Source organism: Mitosporidium daphniae (genome assembly GCF_000760515.2).
Source record: "Mitosporidium daphniae strain UGP3 chromosome Unknown contig-42, whole genome shotgun sequence".
NCBI lineage: Eukaryota > Fungi > Microsporidia > Mitosporidium > Mitosporidium daphniae.
The window spans coordinates 12,865-38,039 of NW_013546367.1; the positions used below are offsets into that span (position 1 = coordinate 12,865).

Below are 25,175 nucleotides of genomic sequence, written 5' to 3' on the forward strand. Positions count from 1 at the left end.
GCTGGAATCGAGCTTGAAGGCTCTTTTGGCATCTAAAAACTTGAATACTGGGTTCCATTATCGGAGACAAATTTTCTTTGCAATATTTGATATGTCCCTGCATTCTATTTTTCCTGATGGCATTTCTCCGGATGGTTGGACCTATGCTTTGCTTGTAAAGCACTGGAAGGACCTTCGATTCGCCCTTACGGGAATCAAAGAAGATAAAGAAAGCTTTGGTGCAAACACCTTTGGCCATCTGATGAGCGGATGTATTTTTGAGGATTACTTTAGCTTTTTTTAGATGATGCCGGCTATTATGGATATCTGTGGAGCCTTGTTATTTCGGAGGATTTGTTTGCAACTAAATTTAGCCATCCCGGCGCTGTGTTTGATGGCGAAGTTGGCCTTTCCTACCGCACTGAAATTTTGGAGCCTGGGTCGAACAAGTAGGCTTTTCTTCGCCCTTAACTTATCAGGGATGCTGCCGAAATGGTAAAATCGTTCTTGGGACGTCCGTTCAATGAAGCCGCTTTTTGCAAGTCTCTCGGAATCCCATTAGATAATTAGCAGCCACCCTGAAGACACGGCCGCTATATGTTTCCAGTAAAGAATTCCATACACTTTCTTGAAAATGTCGATGCCTATCATCGGCAACTATTTGGTTAAAGCTACGGTCGCCCATGCGCGAAACACACGTCAGACATGCATTGTCATTTGCCGATTGTCATTTGCCGCTAGCTGCACGCAGTTGTGGATTTAGTTTATTCAAATTACTTTGCTTCAGTTGATACGCATGGAATCTCCTGGACGCGCCCACGAAGACGCCGATGCGGGCGAGATTGGCTGAGATACAGAGGGCGTCTGCGAAAACCGAGAAAAAGAGCCTATCTCCCTGATAGGCAATGGCGATCGTTCTGGATGCTCTATTGCAAGAAGATCAAGATCTTTGTCAAAGCGATTGCTTTCTAGATTGATATACTCATATAACGAATCTTCAGCAGAAAGTACGGGTGCCGCTGCATTAGGGTCGGCTGCCGGCGAAGCGGTTGCGATAAGTCTTTCAGAGGATTCGTTTTGGCCTCCCAATGGACGGATGTGGTGGATTTTTAAAGAGCCTCTCCCAAAAGCTACATCGAATTCGGTAACTCCCGGCACTGTCCGGGCAAGTCGCTTCATGGTTGCCTCCATTGATTCTCCAGGATGGACAACAAAAAGCGATGGAACCCCAAAATATGATCGCGCTGTTGAGAACGACGATGTCCTTGATGAGGGCATTAAAGAGAACTTTGAGGATGATGACGATGACGGCGATGAAGATGACGATGAAGACTGTGATGGCACATGTAGAGCGATCGCAGCACCAGCGGAAGGTCTGCTGTGCACTATTCGAATAATGTGATTAGAGCCATCATGATGCCGAAGGTCGACCAAATAAAGCAACGAACGCCCCCCAACCACATCCAGTTTGTCCTCATGGCCAAATACGCGGACAACCATCCCATTCACGGTCTCCAAAAGCTTCAGGGATGACATTTCAGATGGGAGAAAGCTGGGAATAAAATCGATCAGCGAAAAGGTGTCGTGACAATCTTTAAAAGAGCACTTTACACGCTTGCGCAATTGAACCAGATAGTTGAGGGACATTTCAAGCGTATCTTTGCCCAGAGAGGCACAAACAAACTCTCTGTGTGTCTGCCGGTAAAATAACACCTCCTGCCCAGAAGGCGGCACCGCAGTGGTGATTTGAATGCCCGATTTCCGACGCGAAAGAATCCCCTTATACCCTGCCATAAAGACAACATCTCGGACACTAATTTTGTGCAAATTTTGATGAGGGAGCGTAATCCATTCATTGGACTGTGAAAGCAATTTAACATCGCCGACATCAGGAGCTGCCCCGTCAATCAGCAGCGGGAAAGAGGCAAAATCGAGCTTGCAAAGAAGATCACCTACAATCAATAAATAAGCGTACCCAGTTGGACGGAGAGCGGAAAATGCACGTTCTCAATAATAGGCACTTCAACGCCCATATTTACCAAGGCCTCGCCAAAAAGCACCGAAAGACAAACGGTCGAAAATTGACGCTCAAAGGAGGACAAATCCATTCTGTTGAGAATTATAAGCACAACGCCGTCCATGCTAGACTCATCCAGCTGCGTGCCAATCGGCACGCAGGGATCGACAAAGCAAGAAGAGAGGGGGTCTCCGGCATCAATTTTTGCCTCCTCTACAAGAAGCCAATCAGATAGGTCTTCAATTTCGAGAGCAGATCGAATGGAATTCCCAATGGCGGAGTGTTTCCCCACCACCATGGAGGCCTGGAACCGCAACGAGCCATCCTGCACATCAAATGACTTGATGAACAGCAAAACCTGGCCGGCTCGCTCAAGATTCTTTGGAGACCCCTCTCCTTGCGGAAAAAGAAGCTCTTCAGATCGAGGAACGTCATACTCGATGCCATCATCTAAGGGACAGGCGCCATTTTTGCGATTGGATCCATCATCGCCACTGGATTGATCTGAATCCCCATCTATTTTACAGGTAAGATAGAGAAACGCATTTGCGAGCTCCCCAAACGAGGTACCAAGGGATGTGATGGGTTGGATTTTTCTCTGCGCACCTTCTGCTCCTCCATGAGCCTCAATGAGATAGAACAGCTGGCAGGAAACTGGAATTCCATATTCCTGCTCTAACTCCATGGCGAATGAGCCAAGCAGCTCAGAGGAGGGCTAAAAGTAAGAAAATGCGGGAAAACCTTTGTGATGATGGTGGAAGACTCTAAAGCACTGTCAAGAGGAAGCCCGCGGTCCGAATATTCGCCAACCTCTCTTAGAACGGTGTCTGTGAGGAGCCTAACACTTGCAAGGGATTGATTTTGGTGCCGCCGTACGGTCTCCTCTTCGCAGGAAGATGAGTTTGATGGTGTAAGAACATGGTCTGGAGCTCTCGGGATACCTCCGACCATTTCAATCCATCTAGATTCAAGGACATAGACGAGCATATACGCACTGGTGTGCCTCTTTATCATCACGCTGGCAGACATCTTGGATGAAGAATCTGCGCCAGAATGGGTCCCCAGCACCGATTGGGAGTTTCCAAAGTTTTCATCAATGGCCTCTTTGGCGGACACCGGATAAACGTTCTCATCATCGAAACGTAGCCAACGACCCCACGATGAATTCGAATCATCACTAGAGGCTCCGCCTCGAATGAATGCATAATAGTGGCCTCCACCGACATCTCCAGAGTGTACCAATACTGCGTGCAGACGATACCGAAGCGAAGACTTTGGTGAATCGGAACATGGCGGTACCGCGGCTAAATTGGATGATTTCTGCATAGCCATGGAAGAAGCAGATGCACCATTGCCCAGCATGACAAAAGGAGCCATGTCAAGCACTTCTGGAAACTCGAACCGATCGTTGATCTAAATTGAGGAGGCCATCGCGGTACCTTGACCACTCGATCGCGTTCAAAATCGTACTCAAATCGCTTCAGCTGGATGTGCAGCACGGGAGGCAGCGTGGCAAACACAACTCCAAGCTTTGCCTCTTGAAGCCCATAGCCTTCGGCATTGTATGAATTTTCGCCAACCAGAAACTCTGGCTCCACAAAAGCGGCAAGGGAGCGCTCGAGTGATGGCATTCCTTTAACGGTCACTGCGACATCGTAAAAAGGCTCTTTCCCCGTGCTCTCAAAAGGCACATTGAGACACCGCACATAGCGAAGCGTCTCGCCCCTGAAGATCTCGTCGAGCGCCTTTTCGACAGGTGTATCTTTCATCTTGCGCTCAAGAGCATCCATCAGTAAGCGCGAAAACTCTTGCACATCCTACAATAAAAAAGGCACCAATACTCGCTGGTAAAACGATTCGATCGATTTCCATCCAAAGGAACGCGTGAGCTCCGTCGTCGAAACGGCCCCCTCTGCGACTTGAAGTGAATAGAAAAGTCGTTGCAGTGCCAGAGGAATATTGCTGGTATCGGCACAAGCTGTCTCTGTGACCGGAATTCCAAATGTAGCCGCGCGAAACGCCGTAACCATGAATAGCGACTGGAGCAATGAGTTCATGTAGCACGTGGCACCCTGATTTCGCAACCCAACATAGCCACATTCGCGCCTCGAATCGTAAGAAAGCGGGTCAATCCAAAGATTACCAACCGGGTCATTAATGGTTCGGATCAGGGCCACAACTTTAAGCTCGCATTGCGGCTCTGCTCTGCAGCAAACTCGCAAAAGACGCGCCGTCGGAACAAAGGAAAGATATCCCCAATCCTGACAATCTAAAAAGGAAGTTTGAAGCACTGAAGCAGATGCGTGAGAACCAGATGATGTCATAGACAAGGCAGGGTGCGCTACAGAAGCCCCGATAAATCGGTGGTTGTTTGTACGTTGCAGAAGCACCTCTGATGCAGAAGGTACCACAATGGAAAGGCTGAACTGCACACATAGTGTCGCTTTATCTGCAGTCGTTGGGGCCCGCTGAGGGACCACGCGCATCAAATACAGCGACACCTGAGATGCGCTTGTGGATGCACTTGGCCCAGAGCGTGGATACAAAAGCAGCTTCCAGTATGAATCGTCGTCCATTTTAAAGACGGGCGAGCAAAGCTCTTTGTGTTTGAAGAGGGAAAGAAAGTTCGGAATCGACCACACAAAGTAGCCTTCTGAGGATACCTCCAAAGAGTCGTCACCGATTGGCGGCAATTCTATTGTATTATAAGCATGCGCCTCACCGCTGATAGGACAATGGTCTTTCTCCAGCGTCTGCATCAAATTACGGCCATATGTGGAGATCAGCCCAGATTCCAGTTTGCTCTCAAGCATTGGGATACGCAAAAGAGCCTCGACCTCATCATTGCCGGCCTTGAACCCCTTTTCTTGATCGTCCTGAACGTCCTCAATGTCAGACTCTGAAGAGGAGAGGACCATTTGAGCTTGATTGTGGTCTTGGACGCCTGATTCTTGAGCAGCATATGACCGAGATTCTTGTGTGTGTTGCCGCTTCGGAGATCCAAGCTCCATGCCCCTGCAATATGAAGGAACAAAAGAGGATGGAATCTCCGCCTCCGCCTCCCAACTGACGCCATTGTGGAGATATGTTGCGAGTCCCGCATTTGATTGAGGCAATCCAGTCCCGGGAAGATCTTGTGGCGAAACTGCGCCGTCAAAAGCACCATTTTCTGCTATTTTGGCTGTATTTGGAACATTGCCCTCTGCCTGTCGATTCTTGTGGGAAGAGAAATTGTCGCCGTGATAAGAATTTGATGGGGGCATGCCCAGAAATTGAGTAATTAAAAATAAAGTTTAGCGAAAATTTAACTTTTCGGCCAATTTTTCAGGTTATGCAGTCGCCGGCATCATCGGCATCATCGGCATCATCGGCTGTTGATCTTGCCTCGAAAGTGCAAGGGGAGGCTGCAGATGAAGAGACAAATTCCGAAGATGTTTATTTGGTAGAGCGAATTTTGGATGAAATTTCTGATGATGACGGGGTTATTTATTTCCTTGTCAAGTGGCAGGGATATCCAACGGAAGACGCTACATGGGAGCCGCAAGAGAACATCATCGACGAGGGCCTGATTGCAGAATGGAGATCCAGAAAGGCGCCTCCAAGTTCTGCAGCGTCTAAGAGATTCTGCCTCGACAACGACCTCAACACTGTTAAAAAGAAAAAAAACAAGCATATTACGAGGGAGCAAAGAAAGTTTGATGCTCGATCAGAAAAAAAAGCCGCCATCAAGCTGAAAGAAGAGATTCCGGGTATGAAACAAAAAACTCCACAACCTGTCAGCTCACCGGATTCGAATAACACCATAAATGAACAGCACGAAATATCGAAAGCCCAAATGTCTACGCATTCTCAAGAATCCTCGCAAAGGGATAGCGAAAAGGTTCCACGGCACCTTTCACTCGCCATCTCCGTAAACATGGACCCAGTAAAGTGGATTTCCGAGGTCAGGCAAGCTTCCAATGCATCCATTGGCATGATCTCTTTTCTCGACGCAAAAAGTAGACACGAATCCAAGTTCAAGGAATGGGTCGCCTGCCAATCCGCCAAGATACTCATTTTTTGTCCAACATCGCTGATGGAAGAGTGGCGCGTCGTGTCGCGATCGTCGTCGGCATCCTGTCGCCTTCGTATAGAACCTCCTTCAGCGGCATTTTCTCTCTCTTCGATGCAGAAAAAATGGGAATTTATTGTCCTGGTAGATCCGGCGTTGAAACTTATTAACCGGCCCAGTTTTGATGAAATTCTTTCTATCAAGCACGGCTTTCTTTTGGTTGTCACAAAAATTCCAATTGCAGAGCAGGAGCTGCTGATAGACGATCCTGCGATCGCCAAACTTACTTCTACTTTTTGTCAGCTTCCATTGTTAAGGTTTTTGCCGCAAAAAATCAAGACTTCCAAGAAAGCCCCTAAATTGGAACATACATCTTCTGCATCTTCACAATCATCCTCTGGAGGTGACATGCACATGCCCGAAACATTAAAAGTCTCTTCTTTCAAAACGCCATTGCATACGCAAAGTCAAACTTCAGACACACACAACACAAGGTCTAAACCCCAAGAGTCGGGCATCAAGCAACAGCCGCCAAAAAAGCTTCCTCCCCTGCTCACTGCAGAGCTAGCAGAGCTATTTTCTCAGTGTGACGACAGCCAAGATTCACCTTCCAGAATTGCACTGCCAAATAGCGGATTGGAAATTCCAAAAGCATCTTTCCCTTTTCACGAAATATCTGTCGACAAGGACTGTGATTCCGAGCCTCCCCCTCTTCCAAAAACCTCCAATCAACAACAGACCGCACAAAATGGTACTAAAATTACCACTTTACAGCAGGAAACCTCTCCGCTTTCTCTTCCTAAAGAATTATTGGTCCCAAGCTTCCGGGATCAACCAGCTACCGTGCTGCCAACACAATCCTCAATACTGCCACCGACACAAATACAAATTCCAACAGAGGATCAAATCAACCAAAGCATTCCACGAGCATTTTCTGAAATTCCAAAAACACATTGCTCAACCGTGACGCCCATTAACCCAACAGGCTCAACCGTGACGCCCATTAACCCAACAGGCTCAACAGTATCTACGGATGCAATATCGCCTGGCGAACAAGCAGTAATGAAAGCTACATCTGTTTCGATGAGCTCAAATGCTTTAGCATTACTCTGTGCACGCCCGGAAAATCCGACTGCAGCATGCAACTCTTTGCAGATTTTGACCTTTTCTCCAGTAGCACTGGCCGATTACATCAATCGTGCAAAGCAAATCTCAGAAGATGCCAAGAAGGCTCTGTTGATGATCATCAATCCACAAGAAGGTGCATGGACCCTTTCCTTGCAGCCGATCGCAATTGCTGAGCTTCCGTCAATTCTTTTTCAATTCATCTCGCAAGCACAACGGAGACAAGCCCAGGGTTGGCTTTTTCTTGCCCTACACACTAAAACCGAAACATTTCGCGCTGTTTTCATACCCAAAGAGCTTCTCAACGATTTGCGCCTGACGGCCATTGGTACCCAATCGACCGCGATTCCACAGATTCTCTCTTCATCTGCTCATCAAATTTTGACCGCACCATCATCAAAACTTCCCGTTTCTGCCGAAAAAAATACACATGTTCCTGCCCAGGACACTGGTGTACCTTCAAAGCGATCTGGGACTTGGCCTTCATCCCCACGTTCCATACCAGCCCCCATGACCCCGTTATGCGTGGACGATACTGTACCATCTCAAGTCGGCACCCCTTTAAAAGCTTGCTCGATGCAGTCATTGAAGACAAAGCCGGCGCCTCTCGCTCCTACGTCCTCATCTCTTCCACAAAGTGAATCCGTCCACGTGGTGAGAAATCAAGGGCATGCAAAACCCCTTAACATTCCTATTGAAACACCTGTGGCTCCAAAGTACCCGCATCATATTGAAGAGCTACTCCCACAGGCGCGTATTGTTGCCTCTGTATCTACACTGGCGTGTACGTCTGTCGAGCCCCTCATGCCGGTGGCAAGTGAAAATCACCATGCACCAGCTGTAATTAGTACTATATTGCCGCCCCCAGTAGTGGCGCATCCTGCCTCAACTGCTGTTGAGGCGGAAATATTGCCCTCGCCGACGCCGATAACGTCAAAAACAAAAATTTCAGAACGTAAGTTGCCGCACAAATGCCACTGGATTGGATGCTACTTTTCCACAGCCCATTGGAATCTTCTCAAGGAGCACATGGGGCTTCATCTACCCGTATCGCCGCCATGCCAACTTGATGGAGAAGGCGTTAATAGATATGTGTCTGAGCCTCCAGAGTCGCTTCTGGCGCTTCAGGCAAGATGCCTGGCTACTTATCAACAATGGTCTCTGCAGCTGCTGACCGAAAATGACCGGCTTAAGTGCTCAATTGATATTTTAAAGACTCAAGTTGCTTCTCTTCTTGCCCGATCGCAAAGCAAACGTTAGACCACCCCCTGTACCTTAACCTTGTGGAATTTGATTCAAATATATTTTGAACGACCTCGCAATTTTATGTGGCCACGCCTCCCCTGTTGCAAAGCCACTAGAGTGGGGAGGGTTAGGGTTAACGCTAAATTTATATTTTGTATCCATAAGTGTATTAGATAGATGGTGTGGACTTGTTAGTCGACCTCTTCAATGGTTGGGCCGTTGGCATCTGCAGCAGCAGATCCAGAAGCTCCAGGGGCACCTGGGAAGCCACCGGCGGGGAAGCCACCAGGCATACCACCTTCTGGCATGCCTCCAGTTGCACCGTAAATTTTGGAAAGAATGGGATTAGCAATTTCTTCCAACTCTTTCTTTTTATCTTCATAAGCATCCTTCTCAAGCGTTTGGTTTTGGTCCAGCCACTTGACGGCCTCATCGATGGCAGAGTCAAGGGTTTTCCTTTCGTCGGCAGAAAGCTTTTCCGAAATGTTTTTCTCCTGGAGAGAGTTCTTGAGACTGTAAGTGTATGACTCGAGCGAATTGCGGGAAGTAACGCGATCAGCGACCGCCTCATCTTCTTTGCGGAACTTTTCGGCTTCGCTAATCATGCGCTCAATTTCATCCTTGGAAAGACGGCCCTTATCGTTGGTGATAACGATCTTGTTAGAGCGACCGGTGGTCTTATCAACGGCAGAGACATTGAGAATGCCATTAGCATCGATGTCGAATGAAACCTCAATTTGGGGCACACCACGGGGGGCTGGTGGAATACCGTCCAACTCGAACTTGCCCAGCAAATGATTGTCTTTGGTCATGGTGCGCTCGCCTTCAAAGACTTGAATAAGAACTCCGGGTTGGTTGTCAGAATACGTGGAAAATACCTGGGCTTTTTTCGTAGGAATCGTTGTGTTGCGAGTGATAAGGGGGGTCATGACACCTCCGGCAGTCTCGATACCGAGAGACAAGGGAGCGACATCCAAAAGCAAGATATCTTGGGTCTTTTCCGAAATATCGCCATTAAGGATGGAAGCCTGGACGGCTGCACCATAAGCAACAGCCTCGTCAGGATTGATGCTCTTGTTGAGCTCCTTTCCATTGAAAAAGTCTTGCACCAGCTTCTGGATTCTGGGAATGCGGGTGGAGCCACCGACAAGGACAATTTCGTCAACCTGATTTTTGGACTTTTGAGAATCCTTAAGAACCTTTTCCACGGGATCAAGCGTAGAGCGGAAGAGGTCCTGGCAAAGCTCCTCAAAGCGAGCACGAGTGATGGAGGTGTAGAAATCAATGCCCTCAAATAGAGAGTCGATTTCAACGGAAGCGGTTGTGGCTGAGGACAAGGTGCGCTTAGCACGCTCGCAGGCTGTACGAAGACGGCGGATGGCACGTGCGTTTCCAGAGATGTCTTTTTTGTGCTTGCGCTTGAATTCCTCGACAAAATGGCTAACCATTCTGGAATCAAAGTCTTCTCCTCCAAGATGCGTGTCACCAGCGGTTGCCTTTACTTCAAAGACACCACCTTCCATGGAGAGCAAAGAAACATCAAAAGTACCACCACCCAAATCAAAGATCAGCACAATACGCTCGGTCTTGTCAGATTGTTTATCGAGACCATAAGCGATGGCTGCAGCGGTGGGCTCGTTGATGATGCGGAGCACATTGAGACCGGCAATAGCACCGGCATCCTTGGTTGCTTGGCGCTGAGAATCGTTGAAATAGGCAGGAACCGTGATCACAGCATTGGTGATCGTAGTACCGAGATATGCTTCAGCAGTCTCCTTCATTTTGATGAGGATCATGGAAGAAAGCTCTTCGGGAGTAAACTCCTTCTTTTCGCTCTTGAATTCAACGCTAATCTTGGGCTTGGTGTTGGCATCAACGACCTTGAATGGCCAATGCTTCATATCAGACTGGACAATTGGATCGTCAAAACGACGGCCAATCAGACGCTTAGCGTCGAAGACTGTATTTTCTGGGTTCATGGCAGCCTGATTTTTGGCACCATCTCCGATAAGACGCTCAGTGTCTGTGAATGCGACATAGGAGGGAGTTGTCCTGTTTCCCTGATCATTTGCAATGATCTCGACGTGATCTCCAATAAGGACACCAACGCAGGAGTAGGTGGTTCCCAAATCAATACCAATAGCGGGCGATTTTTTTGACATAGCGAGTAATGAAAAGCAAAAACGCAACGCAAAGCTTTTATATGAAATTTTGCCGTTTTCGGGAATATTCCAGCATTTTCTACATTTCGGAGTAATTTTAAAATTAATCTGAAATTAAAAGCCACCCCCTCGCCCTGCGCCTGTAAAACTTAACCTCAGCATTTACAAAATTTAATTTTGTGCCATTCATTTCCCGGAAATCATGATGGGGGCGATTCGCTTTATCGGGGCCCGTTCTGAATGTGTGTTTGGTTGCACATTTGCAGGCTGCAAATTCTCCTTTTCAACAGGATAGCTTTTCTCTGCACTCGCATCTTCAACCGTAGGCATAGCGTGCAAAGTTGGGATTTCCCGTCTGTGTGGCACATTATGCTCCTGCATAGCGCCAGTTCCCGAAATCAAGGGCGTTATTGCGCGTTTTTTCTTCTTTTTAAACATCAAAGAGAGATCAAGAATCACGTCATGTCGCTCTATCATTCTAAATGTGCTTGTAAGGTTATCGATTATAAGCCCATCTTTTTGGGGACAAATTTTGGAATCGATTGCAAATAAATTCATAAACGGCCGCATAGAAAACGAGGATAAATATAGGCTGTCTTGCTCAGAAGTTTGCCCAAGCGAAGAGTAGATCCTGGGCACGCCGTTCAAGGTGGGGTTCGACTGACCATCGGCCCGCCAAGAGTCCTGAAGACGTTTACGCGAAACAGGGTCATTCATATCTTGGTCGAGCGAAAATACATCCCTTTCATCCCTTTCGTCACACATCAGTTCGTCATCGGATAAATATCCATGAGGTACAAGCCAAGAGGAATCTTCCTCTTCTTCTTCACCTTCGCCCTCGTCATCTTCGGAGCCCGAGTCGCTTTGATCGGTGTCTGAGATGTTTTCAATTTCGCCCTCAAGCTCATCGCAGTCATCCTCCCATTCATTGTCAGACTCAACGGAATAATCCAGCTCGAGCTCCTTTGATAGGTCTTTGGCAAATGGACGACGGCCACTTATGATAAGGGACTGCTTAGAGAAGGTTCCAAAATAGCAAGGCCGGATATTTTCGGCAAAATGGAATAATTTAAAGCGGACCATAGGAAGCAGCGAAAGCTGTTCGATTTCTTTAGATGATCGCCGATTGTTGTTTTCATTTGTCGTCTCAATGGTTGCACCGGTGTTCCTTGTCTTTTGGAGCAGACTTTCAAATTTCGCCATCTTGACATTGGGCTTTACAAAAAACGTTGGAAAGTAGGACCAAAATCCGCTAGAAGACGAATGGGTTTGACTCTCCAGCAACATGGGATGCTCGCTAGAGCCTCCTTGATAACCGGATTCGTTTTCTTTTCGAACAATTGAAAAAAAATTTGAAAGCACAGGGCCAGAAGAAATCGAGGAGCTTTTCGGGGTGAAAGCCTTTCGTGCAGCCTTTTTCGGCGATGAAGTAATGGCCTTCGAAATCGGGCGAAGCTCTGCTGCTGCTGCGTCAACAACAATATCAAGAGGCTCTATCGTATCTGTTGTGGGCGAAGAGGCCATCTCTGGACTGTGCTCTGTAGCCGCCTGAAGTTTCCTTTTTGATTTGGCTTTGATTTTTGCTTTCTTTACAAGGCAAGAATGACATGCAAGCGAGGAAATTTTTTCTAAAAGACTTGCTCTGAGGAATTATAGTGAACGAATACCTTTTTTGTGCACAATCAATAGCCTCGTTCAAATCGCAAACCAAACCTTCAATGATCTTGACATGGTCTCTGGCAAGCTCTGGAGCAACAATGCACTCACTGTGCACAAAAGGCTCTATATCTAGTTCTTTGCGTGTCTCAATGGAAGCATTCTGTGCATGTTGTTCTAACCTGAGTACGCTTGCGGTCACGTAAAGGCCCTGCCGAATCAGATCTTCCATTAGAGGGAAATTAAATTGTTGGTCGATAAATTAAATTGGTGGTTTGGTGAGTAAATTTGAATTTTTTGGGCCATTAAGGCGATTATTCCAAAAAGCTTCCAAAGGCATTTAAAAGCTACACGGAAACTCGCACATGGCCAACTTTTTCTACATTTTGACTTGGGCCAAGTTGAGCGCTAAAATTTGAAATTTTAAATGCAGCTGTGATTGGCTCGCGTGCTCTGCTGCTTTTGCAAATGGAGTTGTTTATTGTCAAAGATAGTAGGTAATTATTACCGTACTCAAGTCATATGCTCACACCTTGTGTACTGCATGTTATGAAAAGCAGGGACGATTCAAGCGTTGTAAACCAACCTGGTCTCAAGCATATTGTTTCATTAATTGCACTTTAAGGCCAAATTTCCCCAATATTATTGGATGTGCGGTGATATGACTACTGATCTTATTTTGGGGTATATTTTGCACACTAGCCATAAATCAAGACCACGCTACAACTTCTATGGAAGAGGCAAAGCGACTTGACTTGGAAAACCCTTCATTTAGATCCAAGTTTTTGATTCCCTTCGATGCGACATCTGGGAAGGAGAAGATATATCTTTGTGGGCATAGCCTTGGTTTACAACCAAAAGAGACCGCCGCTCGGGTTGCTGAAATGCTGCAGATCTGGGCTAACGAGTGCCTCCGCAATCTCTAACATCTTTAGTGCAAATTTGGGACATTATTCCGAAAATGGCTGGGGAGCTCTTGAGGACCAATGCGCTTTACTGATGGAGCCGTTAATTTTTTCACCGCTACATGGCGAGATGAAGGGAACCATTGGAATAGGAAATACGCTCACCGTAAATCTCCATCTACTTTTGGCCAAGTTCTATTGTCCCACCCAAACGCATCATAAAGTTTTAGTAGAAATGCACATTTTCCCCTCCGATTTGGTAATGTATCTCGGTTTTATTGTAGTATGCTATCCGCTCGCACATATCATTCCATGGGTATGACCCTGACAGCTCTATTGTTTTTCTTGATGATCCCTCGTCCACGGAACATATCCTTGCATCGTTAGACCGAATAGAGGGTATTGCGCTTTTTTTGTTAGGAAACATCCAATTTCTTACGGGGCAAGCGTTCGAGCTAGGAAAGATTTTTTCGCATGCCAGAAAAAGAGGTTTGTTTATAAGCCAACACTTTTCTTGTCAGAATGTCTGCCACACCATCTTGATACTTTCTTGCGATCTTTACACCCCTAACCTGTATCCATCGCTTCATAGTTTTTATTTACACACGTGTTCGCTTTGTTAGCATACTAATGGGAATAGGTAAATGCTTATTGATAAATTTTGGCATCCCTGCTATTGGAGCTGACCTTGCCCATGCGGTTGGAAATATCCCTTTAGCGCTTAACGAATGGGATGTCGACTTTGCCGTGTGGTGCACTTACAAGTACCTCAATGCAGGCCCTGGCTCTATCGGTGGGTATTACATAAACAAAAGGCATCTCGACAAAGATGACAAACTCCCAGCGTATGCATTTACTTGTTTTCATTGCAAGGCTACTGGGCTGGTGGGGAAATGAGCGATCTTCTCGGTTTCTGATGCTGCCCGGTATTGATTCGCTCCAATTTTGTAGATTTTCATCCAAGAGGCGATGCCGGGCGATATCTTGTATCCAACCCGCCCATTCTAAGTTTGGTCCCGGTCAAGGTTTCCCTGCAGCTGTTTCGTGATACGGGAGGCATTATCCCGCTTCGAGAACGATCCACGAAACTCACATCATACTTGAGAAGCCTATTGGTGGAGCGGATCGGCCCACCAACGATCACCATCATTACGCCAGAAGGCCAATGCGGAGCTCAGCTTTCCATCTCCATCACCGTCATCCCAATTGATGAAGTTGCCAAACAGCTTCTGCTGGAAGGAATTGTTGTCGATACTAGGCGCCCAAATGTACTGAGGGTAGCTCCAACGGCTCTTTATAATACGTTTGTGGATTGTTTCCTTTTTGTAAAGGCTCTTGCAAAAATTTTGTGCAAGTAAGGGCTTTTGGGAAATAAACCATCTTTTTGACATCGCTTTGGCCGAAAATTGGCCATTTGGACGTTCCAACTTTTTAAAACTACAATTTTAGCAGAGCCCCATGATAGCATCTGTTCCAGCAGCGGTGTTTACAAAGCCCCCATGCTTCAAAAGGCTGCTTTCAACTGCGCAGACCATCAAGCCAGCCTTGAAACCCATAATTCCTCCTTTTCTTTTAAAGCTATCAGCGCGCTTTCCAGAATTTTCCGAGCCTGATCGCTCGCTTCTTGTCGAAAAAATCAATGATGGTTCGATTTTGTCTACGCTTCAGCCAAAGCAATATAAAACCATACTCTTATTGATGAAGTTGAACAAAAAGATACCGCCCCACATGCGCTGTAAGGATCTAACCCTAATTCCGCCAGCGGGCCTGCCCCCGAAGCACCTTACAGCCACAAAGAAGCGCCATTCGGGTCGCAACTACACCGGGCAGATTGTTGTTCGGCACAAAGGAGGCGGGGAACGTCACAGATATCGTTTGATTGACTTTAAAAGAACCGAGGCGTTCAGTCCGCTGCTTTTGGGTGTCAAATCTCAACCCCCATCTAATACCGGACCGCCGATCCAACGAGTCGTTCGCATTGAAAAAGATCCGAATAGGACATCCCATATTGCGCTGCTCCAAAGAGAGGCCGATAACTCTCTTTCGTATATTGTGGCACCAGATGGCCTAAAGGTCGGAGATACCATTAAAAACGACGGGACTCCCGGACTTGGCGAGTATTTACCTCTATCCTTTATTCCGGTGGGGTCCTCTGTTCACAATGTCGAGCTGAAGCCAGGAAAAGGGCCCCAGCTGGCAAGGTCTGCTGGAACTCGGGCTATTTTTGAAGGAATGGATCTTTCCGGAGAAAAGGCAATCATTATCATGCCCTCCAAAAGGAAGGTGCTTGTAGATCGAAACTGCAAGGCAGCCATTGGTCAGGTTTCAAATATTTCTTGGGGATCGACACCCTTGGGCAAGGCCGGTGTAAATAGGCGGCGAGGCATACGGCCGACAGTTAGAGGCATGGCCATGAATCCTGTAGACCACCCTCATGGCGGTGGAAAGGGCGGTAGAAACAAGGGCCATCATTCGCGCTCACCTTGGGGCAAGATTGCAAAGTGATCACCACCGACCCACGCATCAGCCCATTAAGTTATTTGACGCTCAATAAATTTAATGATCTAATCAACCCCGTTTCAAAGGGCAATCAAAACCCGTTCTCGGCGGCAATGATGGTGCTAAAAGGTGCACGAACACCCACTACACTTGACTTTGCAAGGACCGATCGGCTGAATGTGTTCTAATTTGGCGTCTAATAAGGAGGGAGTTGCATCGTTGTCTGCCATTTCATGCCTTTGTTCGATCTTCACCAAATACGTTGGATTAGATGCAAAAGAGCTCATATTGACCCCTTGAGCAATGTTTTTCAACAGAAAACGGGCCACCTCTCGCCCAAAGACAATCTGCTGCTCAATGTCTTGCTTATCTAAAAGGCTTCGGTTGCTCTCAAATGCGCTGCGAACCTTGATTTTGGCTGCCTTGATTACAGAAAGATCGTTTTTGAAAACCAAGTTTATGGCTCGCAAAAGCTCTCGATAAAGCTTCACCCCACTCTCATTCATATTTAGAACGGTAAAAAAATTTAAAACGGCACATAGCATTGCGATTTATGATAAAGTGGAAAATTTCAAAAGAAGTCCGGCCACTTCATCCTTTCCGAGCATTTGAGCTTCGTCCAGAGCCGTACGTCCGGCATTATTTTTTACATTGAAAATGGCCCCAAATGGAATGAACTTTTCATCTTCGGTTTCTTCTACCCCACCAGCAGCGATATCAGCCGGATCTTTTTGGAAAAGCGCGCAAAGAACGTCTTTATTTCCAGACATTGCGGCCCAATGGAGCACTGTATTTCCGCTTTTGTTTTGTCGGGCCAGCAAGGCATACTTGTCTTCATACCTTTCCATTTGTTCTAATATAAATGCAATAACATCTGAGGATGACAAAGAATAGGGTACTTGAATGGCTATTTGCAGCAGCCATGTGCAGTGCTGTGTTCCCTGATTCGTAGTCTGACGCATTGATGAGTTTTTGCTTTAATTTTGGATAAATATCGGCGAGAATATGCTTTATCAAGTCTAGCTCGCCAAACCTAGCACACTGGAGCCATTCATGAACATCTTCTGTCGGAATTTCGTCCATTGAAAAATTAATTAAAATTTTTGCAGACCTCATAAAACGACTTACCGTCCATGGTCAAGTCCAGTTCATCACTCCTAGCGATCGCATCTGTGATAAATTCCTCTGAATAGCGTAGGCAATTTAACTGAATTACAGCATCTGAAAGTAATACAGCCTCCTTTTTATACACCAGTGGCTTCAGCATTGAGATAAGAAAGGACCGCTCCCTGTCTGCTAGCTTTTTGCTTTTGAAGTGGAAAGTAAATGCATCCGCTGGAGGGATGAATGGTGGAATCCGTGCCTTTTTTAATTGCAGGCTGATGGTGAAAGCTTGCGAACAACCTCCTGTAGCAGACATGCTTCCCTTACCAGGCAGGATTCCAATTTGCTCAAACTGGCAGTGACAGGCGATGTTTGGATCCACAAGATGGGAACGGCACCAATGTCTAAATTCGGCCCTCGTCCACTCAAATTTGTGGTCTGGGTGTCGAAATCGTGTTGGTCCGCACGGCAAAAAAAGATTATATTCCGAGTTTGGCGTAGTAACGGTTGCCTTTGACAAAAAGTCTGACGAATAGCGGAAAAGCTCTGGAAAGGCCTCCAATTCGTCGGGAGCCAGGTGCTCAATGATCTCAATCGCCGAGAGCCCATCAAAAAAAATATTCATTGCGGGTATTGCAGAAACTGGCCGCTGAATCAGTATTATCCTAACAGAGGGCCCGCTCAAGCGGCCATCAATTCTGTAGCGAAGCTGTTCTAGTCTGAGCCTGGCGCTTGATATTTCTGATTTATCTGCATCTATCCCGATAAGTTCTACCTCTTCCATCATCAAAAGAGGTTCGGAAATTGATGGGAAAAGCAATTGGCCAAGAAAAAACTCCAAAAACTGTCCGCCTCCACACCCCACGTCCAAAATCTATTTTTAGAAATGGCGCCTAACCCTGGAGCACCCAGCGACCACTTCAAAGGCGCGTTTGTACCTTTGATAGGCAAGGGGGGGATCAAAAAGAGGCTCAAACATCAAATTGGATCTTGCAAGCATTTTTGTGACCCTAAATCAGTTGATTCGAGTTTAATTGAATGCGCGCGCAAACTTTGATAGCCTCAATTTAAATTTAATTATCAAACTAYCAAATGCACAAATGAACAAAATTTGTATGTGTCACATATGCACAGCCAATGATTATCGTCATATTGATAATCTAGATCACTCAATTTTGCTTTTTCAATCATGGATCTATCCACCTGTTTTGTTAATTTTTTAGGCTCTGTTTTGCGTCTATTTCCTCCTGCTTTGGTGACCTGTGTTAAAGCCTTCTCTCCAAAAAGTTTCACTACCATTTCTTTTGTGCTATGTTTTGTTGTACAGATCGGGTTTAAATACATCTTTAAATTTGATTTCCTTAAGCAATCGGCATATTTCGTTGCCTTGATACATGCGTGTATTTCAAGTATTGTATCTGTCCTCGTAATTTTCTCCACTCAAGTGCTTCGACCGAACTCTTTAGAAAAGCGGCTAGGTATTAATAACATTAGGGGGTTAGAGATTATTTCTTTTAACTTTTTAGGGATTGGTTTAGCACTTTGCCAATTTTAGAAGACATCAATAAGATCAATTTCGGCTATTTCATTTGGCAAACCATCATGTGTATCGTAATGCTTATACATAAGGAAAATATAACGGTATGGTATTTCGCCTATAGCATTTTCGGACTCGTTCTTTTTGGAATCTTTTCATATCCTATTGCGCCTTACATTGGCGTGCTTTTTCTTGTGTATGAAATTCCTATGATCTTTTTCAATCTCAAAAATATTTTTTTTCATAATTCTACAAAAGTAACCGTCAGTGATAATGATAAAAATGCAGGCACTGAATTCATTCTACATATTCTATTTATATCTTCTTTTTTTCTTTTTCAAATCATCCTTGGCCAACCAATTTCGATCGAGCTTTTTAACCTACTTAGATATGGCCAAGATGAACTTGGAAAACTATCAAAGTACTCTATAATCTACGGTGGTATTATTATGAATATATTAAATATATACTGGTTTTCATACGAGACTATCGAAACAGTAGTCGAAAAAAAAACACTTTTGATGATAATTATGGCCGTTTTAATGGCCCAATACTTTGTCGCCATATTTCTTGTCCCTTTAATGCCTCTGTTTAAAAAAAGATATCAATCTAAACGAAATCAATTGCAACATGAAGATGAACAAAGCGAAGATTCAGATAAAGGACACAATTCAGTTTTAGAAAACATGTTTCCATCTGACACATATAGCCGTCTAAACTCAAAGCAAAATGAACAAGACAGTTTAAATGAACAAGACAGTTTAAATGAACAAGACAGTTTAAATGAAAAAAAAGACAGTTTAAATCAACAAGACGGAAATTCAGAAGAATCCGATAAAGTTACCTCTTCTCTGTAGGTAATCTCGTAGGTGGATCATAAGGGCAGGCAGTAAATTAACCCTAAATAAATTTTCAATAAACTTTGACAAGTGCCGCTGATAGGAAAAATTGCAGCAAGTTCACACTTCGGGTTGGGGTTGGGGTTACCATGCCATGTCTACGCTTTATTGGTCTGACGCGGCTTTCCCCACATGGCTGCTCTCGATGCCCAGCGAATCCAACAATGCCCTTAGCTCTCCGTCTGAAGAGGGAAGCTGTGCTTTCGGCAGGTAATTCGCAATGTCGATTGCAATGGCGTCAACTACCTTGAAAGCCTGGCCGCAGTCGACACAGCGCCCGATTTCGCCCTTTGCCACGTTGAACCATATTGTCTCGTGGCTAGTCCGTGGCGCCCCTATGCACATGCGGAGGGATTGCGAGCTACGTACCTGTACAGCCGATAATCCTTTCATCGCCAGTGGCCTCCACCAGAATGGGATCCCCATGTGTGCCAAACCGGTCGCCAGGAAGCCACTCGTTGTCAAAGATGTTGATGCCATGCGTTTTTGCAAGATACTCCAGTCGCTCCAGCCCAACGGACATGTCAAAATCGGTGTATGGCCGGTCTGCAGAGGGGCCGGGCCCAACGATAGGCCTATATTCGCCATTTTGGGCACCAGAAGAGGAGCCAAGGCAGCGCCAGGACACAAGCCTTCCGTGGTGACGACCACACCGGGCCAAGTGACGCATGCATGCTGCGGACGCAATTTCGAACATTTTAAAATAAATTGCGTTTGCGCTTGCGTTTACCTTTGGTCTGCTCATGAACAACAGGGTTTTCAATTGGGCGTTTGCATTTGCGCATGTCATCCCCAGTCACAAGAAAATATTTACTTCCACCATCCAAAAAAACGAGGAGCTTCGTCGCCTTATTTTGGAGTTGAAGGAGACAAAAGGGAAGCTTTCTCGATTGGATTGGAATGCATATTCCAATGCTGCTATTTCGACACCCTTCATCAAGAAAGAAAATCCTGCCGCATTTATTGAAGATCTCCGAGCGAGTATTTCTTCCTTTTCGCCCAAAATTGACATTTCCATCGACAAGGAGTATGCTCTTATCGAGGCAGAGCGAAGTGCTCTGGTACCGCTTGTTTACCTACATTTAGATTGATGAAGCAACCGAAATAGAGAAAAAAGTGTCTGCAGAGATGGAGTTCACTTCTGATAAACTTGAACGTTACAACACGCTCACCAAGAAGCCGGTGGATGAATTTTGTGTATTGGTTTATTTTATTTTATCACAGGTTGATGATATATATTTTTTAGAGCCCGAGTTTAAGGAGGAGTTTTATCAGCTAGTTAAAGACGGATGCTGGACCGACTCTCCTCAAATCTACATGGAATGGAAGGCAAGACAGGCCGCCGCTGCCACCAATGGAGGTGCAGTTGCTCATCATTAGGAACGACGATGCTTGGCAATTAAAATTTAAAGCCAAATTTTAAAATAATTTTTTTGCATTTTCCAGACGATGGTTTACACGTCCTCGGCGGTTACGTCTTCTTCTGGATCGATGGGATCGTCTGGCGAGTCTCTATTTTGTGGGCCTAATGCAGTGAGCAATCCATACTCATTTCTTCAAGAGCTTGGAAGCGGCGAAACATCCGAGGTACCTTCCCTTTGTTCATCAACCGAAACTCTTTCCGAGGAGACCCCAAATCTTTCCTCCATCTTAAACTCCTTACAAAAGGAAAAGGGCACCGATGCTCTTCAATTGAAAACAAAGCTACCTTATGCGTGGGTATTTTGGTACCTTCGCCCGCCTCAAGGTCTCAAGTCGACCCAATTAAACTTTGAATCGCTTTTGAAGTATATCGGGACCATGCAAACTTTACAAGAATTTTGGTCTATTTATTTGACATTGAAAAGACCGGATGAGCTTTCCGTCGGAACAACTGATTATTCGTTCTTCAAAGAAAATATCCGTCCCGTTTGGGAGGATCCGGCAAATCAGCATGGTGGAAAGCTTGTCATACGTCTGAGGAAGAACAGCTCTGTGTCAACCAGAATTTGGGAATTACTGCTCCTTGCCCTGATTGGAGATGAATTTTCGGATCTCCAAGAACATATTTGTGGCGTTGTTTTTTCCATTCGTCCATATGAAAACTTTATCGCCATTTGGATGCCAAAGTCTGATGATCTGCCCCAAATACAAAAACTAAGGTATGTTTTCCATGTTAACTTCAATGTAGAGATCGACTTCGTAGCCTTTTTGGCCTTGCTCCGGATACTCTTATTGAATATAAAGCTCACAATTACGCCAAAGAAGGCGTTGCTCCTTCAACAGCGCGATCAAAGGCGTCAATCGATGCACCCTCCAGTGTTCAGGCGAATAAAGAATAAACATTAAGAAACTCTTGGCACAGTTGATGCTGAAACCAGAATACCATATCGTGCCCACCGCGCACCATCAACCTTGCAGAGCGCTGATTTTAAATGGCTGATTTGTAAATTAATTTAAAATGTCGCCCCCGGAAGTTCTGGGCTCCTCCACCTCGCCTTGTAGCGATGATGCCACTACTTGCTCCTCGACAGATCGGCTATGTGAGTCGCAATTTGTGAGAAATTTTATCAAGGATTTCCTTTGCAAACATTGCTCCTGCACCCATTTCCTAGATACCCCTGTATCGTTCACTGGCGACTCCCCGTTAATCTTTGAAGACAAATATGCAGTCACCGTGAAGCAGTTGCATTTAGATATTCCGCTGCAGCTTCTTATGTGTTCCTCCTCCACTCTTGAAGACGTTATCGATGCATATGAGAGTGAAATGGATCGTCTTGGCCAAACCCCCATCCCGACTGGCGAGCAACGCTGGTTGCATAAAGGAAAGCCACTTTTGAATACCGCTATGCCACTGGCGTGTCTTTCTACAAGTAAGGAGATAACGCTACATCTCGTTCGTAAGGTCTCCACTATTCCAAGCAAATCTGAAATCGATTTATTTCAAGCGCTTTGTAGCTTTGAGCGCGACGCAAATTCTGGACACGGCCACACGTGCACGGATCCTCAATGTAAATCATCGGTCTCATTTCTTTTGAGCCATTTAAAGGAATAATAAAATTTTATTTACAACGAGAACCATTAATGCCGCCAGTAAGGAACATAAAGTAATGGACCTGCATGTCCATCTTATAAAGTTCCTGTTGTCGATTCCCACAATAACACGTTGGCTGCTGGTATTTTTCAGACTCTCAGCAGGCCAATCGCATTTATCCTTCTCACCGGCGAACAAAAGGTGCCTATGACGGCTTGATGTGAACTTTTGGATGCTAATGTTTGAGGGGAGTCGACCATCTTCTAGACTGTTTACTGCTAAAGACGGATTGGAAGGGAGGATGTGCCCATTGGTATTTCCATTGATGTGTCCATTGATGTGTCCATTGATGTGTCCGTTGATGTGCCCATTGGTATTTGTCAGCTCTAAAGTGTTTTCTGAGCACACTGATAATGTGAAATCCTCCCGATCACGGCGGACTCGGAGAACAAAGAAAGAGAGAAGAGCACCTATCATAAAGACCCCATAGGACGAACCTTCTTTTGACGCAATCTCGCCAAATTGAACTAGGGATGAAGGAAAACTTTGCGAATATATCGAGGCAAACGGACTGCTGTGGCCTTGTGCAGATAATCTGCAACCGTTTAAAAAGGTTCCATTTGAAGAGCCTATATCGCGTATATATATCTACACACTATTGGATGCTAAAACTACTGTATCATCTAGGATCAAAAGCTCTGCATGTCTTCGGCTCAAAAGTGCGCTGTTAAAAGGGCATTCTGGAGATTGCCTTCCAACTAAAAAGGGGATTCCCTCGTGGAGCATTAGTTCTATTTCGGTTTGAACGGATGAGTCTGCGTCAAGAGTGGTTTCTATACATGCGATTTTGGCCCAATATTCCTTGGTGTTTTTTTTCGTGGGCGAAGAACAAAGCACCTGCTTGAATGGCGGAACAACAGGAACCATCCGCTGTTGTGAGATGACGCTAACCATTTCAAATTTAAACAATTTGTGGCCAAATTTAAAATTTCAATTATAAGAAACACACACTTCGACGGCAGTTCTATTTGCCTTGCCATCAAGGCTCTAAATTTACGGAGGCATGAGAAAACCAATGGGGGGTCTCTTCAATTTCAGCCAAGATCTGGTCGAGAGACCTGGATTCGCAGAGTGCAGCCATGTCTATGCGATCGCCAAAAATAAAGGTCCTTCTAAGAGTTTCCCATAAATTGGTGGATATGTTTTTTGCAGGAGGTGGCATGCCTGGATGCAAATATTGCGCTTTTAGGGCGCGAATTAAATATTCCGCCGCTTCTTGGTAGCAGCCAACGTTCATGCAAGAAACACCCAAGTTATGCAGCGCCCTGATGAAGGAGGGCTTTAAAGATAAAGCCTTCTCATACATGGCAATTGCCTTTTCGCTTTGATGGTTATTTGCAAGAGTCGCGCCCAACCGATTCCACAGCAAATAATCGCTGGGAAACATATTAACAGATGTTTGAAAACAATCGATGGATCGATCAAACTCGCCCATGCTGTAAAATAAAAGTCCGAGAGCCATTTGGAGATTGGAAGAGAACTTTTGATCCCACCCTCGTCGATTAATAACTTCAAGCAGTGCCGAAATAAGCGCGTCTCTTGATGCGGTCGTAGGGACAATAAACCCATCAACTGCAATGGCAAGCCATTTTGTAAGCACCTGAATAACCCTCTCATCATAAGCTTCATTTGTCAGCGACACCGCCAAGGCTAAAAGAGCGTCTGCATTTTTTGGGTCAATTGAAAGGGATTCCTCATAAGCGATAAGGGCAGCACCTTCTTTTTCATTCTCTGCTTGACAATTTCCGAGAAGAAACCACGCCTTAGAGAGTAGCTTTATGTCATCGGAGGACGGCAAATAGCTTTGAATTGCAGCTTCAAAGGCAAGTGCAGCCTCAGTTAGCGATCCGGCGGGATTGGAAAAGATTTCCAGCCCAATTGAGAGGGGGTCACTTTCCTGCATGAAGGGATTATTTTCTTCAAAAGCATACTTTGACGAAGATGAGATCAAATTTGAGACCTTACTGTTCCACAGTGACTCGAACATTTGAAAGTCAGAAGCAGTCTGATCAGTTACACTATCGTTGTTTGAAAACTCGTCCCTCCATGATTCTGATTGAGAGCTTTTGGAGTTGGAGCCATTCCAAAGTGATTCGAATTGGTCAAAAAGCTCATTTAACTGCTGTTGTTCATTAATGGGTAGCCGATTTTCCATTGCAGATTCAGCTTGGTCAAACTCTGCTGCCCAAAGGGCTTCAGGATTCTTTTCTTTTTCAAACGAAAATTCATTGATCCATGTACGAAAGTGAGCATTTGTTATTGAATCAAAATGTTTTTCTTGTTTTTTTGAAAAAGAGCATTCATCGGCAAGGAATTCAGAACTCCATGAAGCGGAAGAAGCGGAAGAAGCGGAAGCGGGATGCCTTCCACTAGCAAATGAGCTTTCCAGTTCAAAATCTTTCACCGTCGATGAAAGTTCTAAGCCAGTATTGAGAAGCTCTTTTCTTTTTATTTGAAACCCATTGTTCAGGTGGTCAATGAGCTTTGCCACAGGCTTGCTTGAAGCTGCCACTTCCTGGCATGAGAGATCAGTTGGGTTCATCTATTTTTAAAAGTCATTGTTGCTTCAAACCCCAAATTTCATTTTGCCATCCATGCAACTTTGAGTCTTTTAGGGCTGCAATTTTGAGTCTTTTAAGGCTGCAACTTTGAATCTTTTAGCGCTGCAACTTTGAATCTTTTAGCGTTGTAAAATTAAATTTGTCCAAAGTTGATTGGTAAACTTTTTTTAGTCCAATGCTTCTCTATAAAGATGTCATAACAAGTGAGTTTCATATTTCATCCATCCTCTCCCTCTTTGTTTTTTATAATCCTCTTATACCTAGAGGATGAATTGGCCAGCGATTCTTTTTGCTTGAAAGACGAAGGGTTTTTCTATCGGATTCAAACCAACTATATCAACAAAGCTGGTTTAAAAATCGAT

The 25,175-nt window shown here is 45.3% G+C and overlaps 17 protein-coding genes across 17 annotated transcripts; 7 read left to right on the top strand and 10 right to left on the bottom strand.

Annotated features, from left to right (window-relative positions):
- Positions 1–762: 762 nt before the first annotated feature.
- Positions 763–5,259, bottom strand: DI09_42p90 (ubiquitin carboxyl-terminal hydrolase; the record flags this gene model as incomplete). Its single annotated transcript, XM_013382164.1, has 5 exons — positions 763–1,874; positions 1,955–2,711; positions 2,807–3,409; positions 3,445–3,771; positions 3,832–5,259. 5 exons carry the CDS (start codon positions 5,257–5,259, stop codon positions 763–765), a joined length of 4,227 nt encoding a protein of 1,408 aa, XP_013237618.1.
- A 68-nt stretch (positions 5,260–5,327) lies between these two features.
- On the top strand, positions 5,328–8,432 carry DI09_42p100 (chromo domain-containing protein; the record flags this gene model as incomplete). The annotated part of the gene is made up of 1 exon (XM_013382140.1): positions 5,328–8,432. The coding sequence occupies one exon, from the start codon at positions 5,328–5,330 to the stop codon at positions 8,430–8,432; it is 3,105 nt and encodes a 1,034-aa protein (XP_013237594.1).
- Positions 8,433–8,608: 176 nt separating this feature from the next.
- DI09_42p110 (uncharacterized protein) lies at positions 8,609–10,579 on the bottom strand (the record flags this gene model as incomplete). Its single annotated transcript, XM_013382141.1, has 1 exon — positions 8,609–10,579. One exon carries the CDS (start codon positions 10,577–10,579, stop codon positions 8,609–8,611), a length of 1,971 nt encoding a protein of 656 aa, XP_013237595.1.
- Positions 10,580–10,765: 186 nt separating this feature from the next.
- Positions 10,766–12,467, bottom strand: DI09_42p120 (uncharacterized protein; the record flags this gene model as incomplete). Its single annotated transcript, XM_013382142.1, has 2 exons — positions 10,766–12,137; positions 12,247–12,467. The coding sequence occupies 2 exons, from the start codon at positions 12,465–12,467 to the stop codon at positions 10,766–10,768; spliced, it is 1,593 nt and encodes a 530-aa protein (XP_013237596.1).
- Positions 12,468–13,770: 1,303 nt separating this feature from the next.
- On the top strand, positions 13,771–15,645 carry DI09_42p130 (50S ribosomal protein L2; the record flags this gene model as incomplete). Its single annotated transcript, XM_013382143.1, has 3 exons — positions 13,771–13,985; positions 14,105–14,494; positions 14,652–15,645. The coding sequence occupies 3 exons, from the start codon at positions 13,771–13,773 to the stop codon at positions 15,643–15,645; spliced, it is 1,599 nt and encodes a 532-aa protein (XP_013237597.1).
- A 116-nt stretch (positions 15,646–15,761) lies between these two features.
- DI09_42p140 (uncharacterized protein) lies at positions 15,762–16,145 on the bottom strand (the record flags this gene model as incomplete). The annotated part of the gene is made up of 1 exon (XM_013382144.1): positions 15,762–16,145. The coding sequence occupies one exon, from the start codon at positions 16,143–16,145 to the stop codon at positions 15,762–15,764; it is 384 nt and encodes a 127-aa protein (XP_013237598.1).
- A 45-nt stretch (positions 16,146–16,190) lies between these two features.
- DI09_42p150 (ankyrin-repeat protein) lies at positions 16,191–16,722 on the bottom strand (the record flags this gene model as incomplete). The annotated part of the gene is made up of 2 exons (XM_013382145.1): positions 16,191–16,492; positions 16,539–16,722. 2 exons carry the CDS (start codon positions 16,720–16,722, stop codon positions 16,191–16,193), a joined length of 486 nt encoding a protein of 161 aa, XP_013237599.1.
- Positions 16,723–16,729: 7 nt separating this feature from the next.
- On the bottom strand, positions 16,730–17,530 carry DI09_42p160 (uncharacterized protein; the record flags this gene model as incomplete). Its single annotated transcript, XM_013382146.1, has 1 exon — positions 16,730–17,530. The coding sequence occupies one exon, from the start codon at positions 17,528–17,530 to the stop codon at positions 16,730–16,732; it is 801 nt and encodes a 266-aa protein (XP_013237600.1).
- Positions 17,531–17,721: 191 nt separating this feature from the next.
- DI09_42p170 (uncharacterized protein) lies at positions 17,722–18,087 on the bottom strand (the record flags this gene model as incomplete). The annotated part of the gene is made up of 2 exons (XM_013382147.1): positions 17,722–17,804; positions 17,868–18,087. 2 exons carry the CDS (start codon positions 18,085–18,087, stop codon positions 17,722–17,724), a joined length of 303 nt encoding a protein of 100 aa, XP_013237601.1.
- Positions 18,088–18,810: 723 nt separating this feature from the next.
- Positions 18,811–19,137, top strand: DI09_42p180 (uncharacterized protein; the record flags this gene model as incomplete). Its single annotated transcript, XM_013382148.1, has 1 exon — positions 18,811–19,137. The coding sequence occupies one exon, from the start codon at positions 18,811–18,813 to the stop codon at positions 19,135–19,137; it is 327 nt and encodes a 108-aa protein (XP_013237602.1).
- A 147-nt stretch (positions 19,138–19,284) lies between these two features.
- Positions 19,285–19,876, bottom strand: DI09_42p190 (polypeptide IV of cytochrome c oxidase; the record flags this gene model as incomplete). Its single annotated transcript, XM_013382149.1, has 2 exons — positions 19,285–19,514; positions 19,549–19,876. The coding sequence occupies 2 exons, from the start codon at positions 19,874–19,876 to the stop codon at positions 19,285–19,287; spliced, it is 558 nt and encodes a 185-aa protein (XP_013237603.1).
- A 46-nt stretch (positions 19,877–19,922) lies between these two features.
- DI09_42p200 (uncharacterized protein) lies at positions 19,923–20,270 on the top strand (the record flags this gene model as incomplete). The annotated part of the gene is made up of 1 exon (XM_013382150.1): positions 19,923–20,270. The coding sequence occupies one exon, from the start codon at positions 19,923–19,925 to the stop codon at positions 20,268–20,270; it is 348 nt and encodes a 115-aa protein (XP_013237604.1).
- Positions 20,271–20,307: 37 nt separating this feature from the next.
- DI09_42p210 (uncharacterized protein) lies at positions 20,308–20,559 on the top strand (the record flags this gene model as incomplete). The annotated part of the gene is made up of 1 exon (XM_013382151.1): positions 20,308–20,559. The coding sequence occupies one exon, from the start codon at positions 20,308–20,310 to the stop codon at positions 20,557–20,559; it is 252 nt and encodes an 83-aa protein (XP_013237605.1).
- Positions 20,560–20,628: 69 nt separating this feature from the next.
- DI09_42p220 (eukaryotic translation initiation factor 4E) lies at positions 20,629–21,500 on the top strand (the record flags this gene model as incomplete). Its single annotated transcript, XM_013382152.1, has 2 exons — positions 20,629–21,320; positions 21,365–21,500. The coding sequence occupies 2 exons, from the start codon at positions 20,629–20,631 to the stop codon at positions 21,498–21,500; spliced, it is 828 nt and encodes a 275-aa protein (XP_013237606.1).
- A 119-nt stretch (positions 21,501–21,619) lies between these two features.
- DI09_42p230 (uncharacterized protein) lies at positions 21,620–22,213 on the top strand (the record flags this gene model as incomplete). Its single annotated transcript, XM_013382153.1, has 1 exon — positions 21,620–22,213. One exon carries the CDS (start codon positions 21,620–21,622, stop codon positions 22,211–22,213), a length of 594 nt encoding a protein of 197 aa, XP_013237607.1.
- Positions 22,214–22,840: 627 nt separating this feature from the next.
- On the bottom strand, positions 22,841–23,146 carry DI09_42p240 (uncharacterized protein; the record flags this gene model as incomplete). The annotated part of the gene is made up of 1 exon (XM_013382154.1): positions 22,841–23,146. One exon carries the CDS (start codon positions 23,144–23,146, stop codon positions 22,841–22,843), a length of 306 nt encoding a protein of 101 aa, XP_013237608.1.
- An 85-nt stretch (positions 23,147–23,231) lies between these two features.
- On the bottom strand, positions 23,232–24,794 carry DI09_42p250 (uncharacterized protein; the record flags this gene model as incomplete). Its single annotated transcript, XM_013382155.1, has 1 exon — positions 23,232–24,794. The coding sequence occupies one exon, from the start codon at positions 24,792–24,794 to the stop codon at positions 23,232–23,234; it is 1,563 nt and encodes a 520-aa protein (XP_013237609.1).
- Between the last annotated feature and the right edge of the window lie 381 nt (positions 24,795–25,175).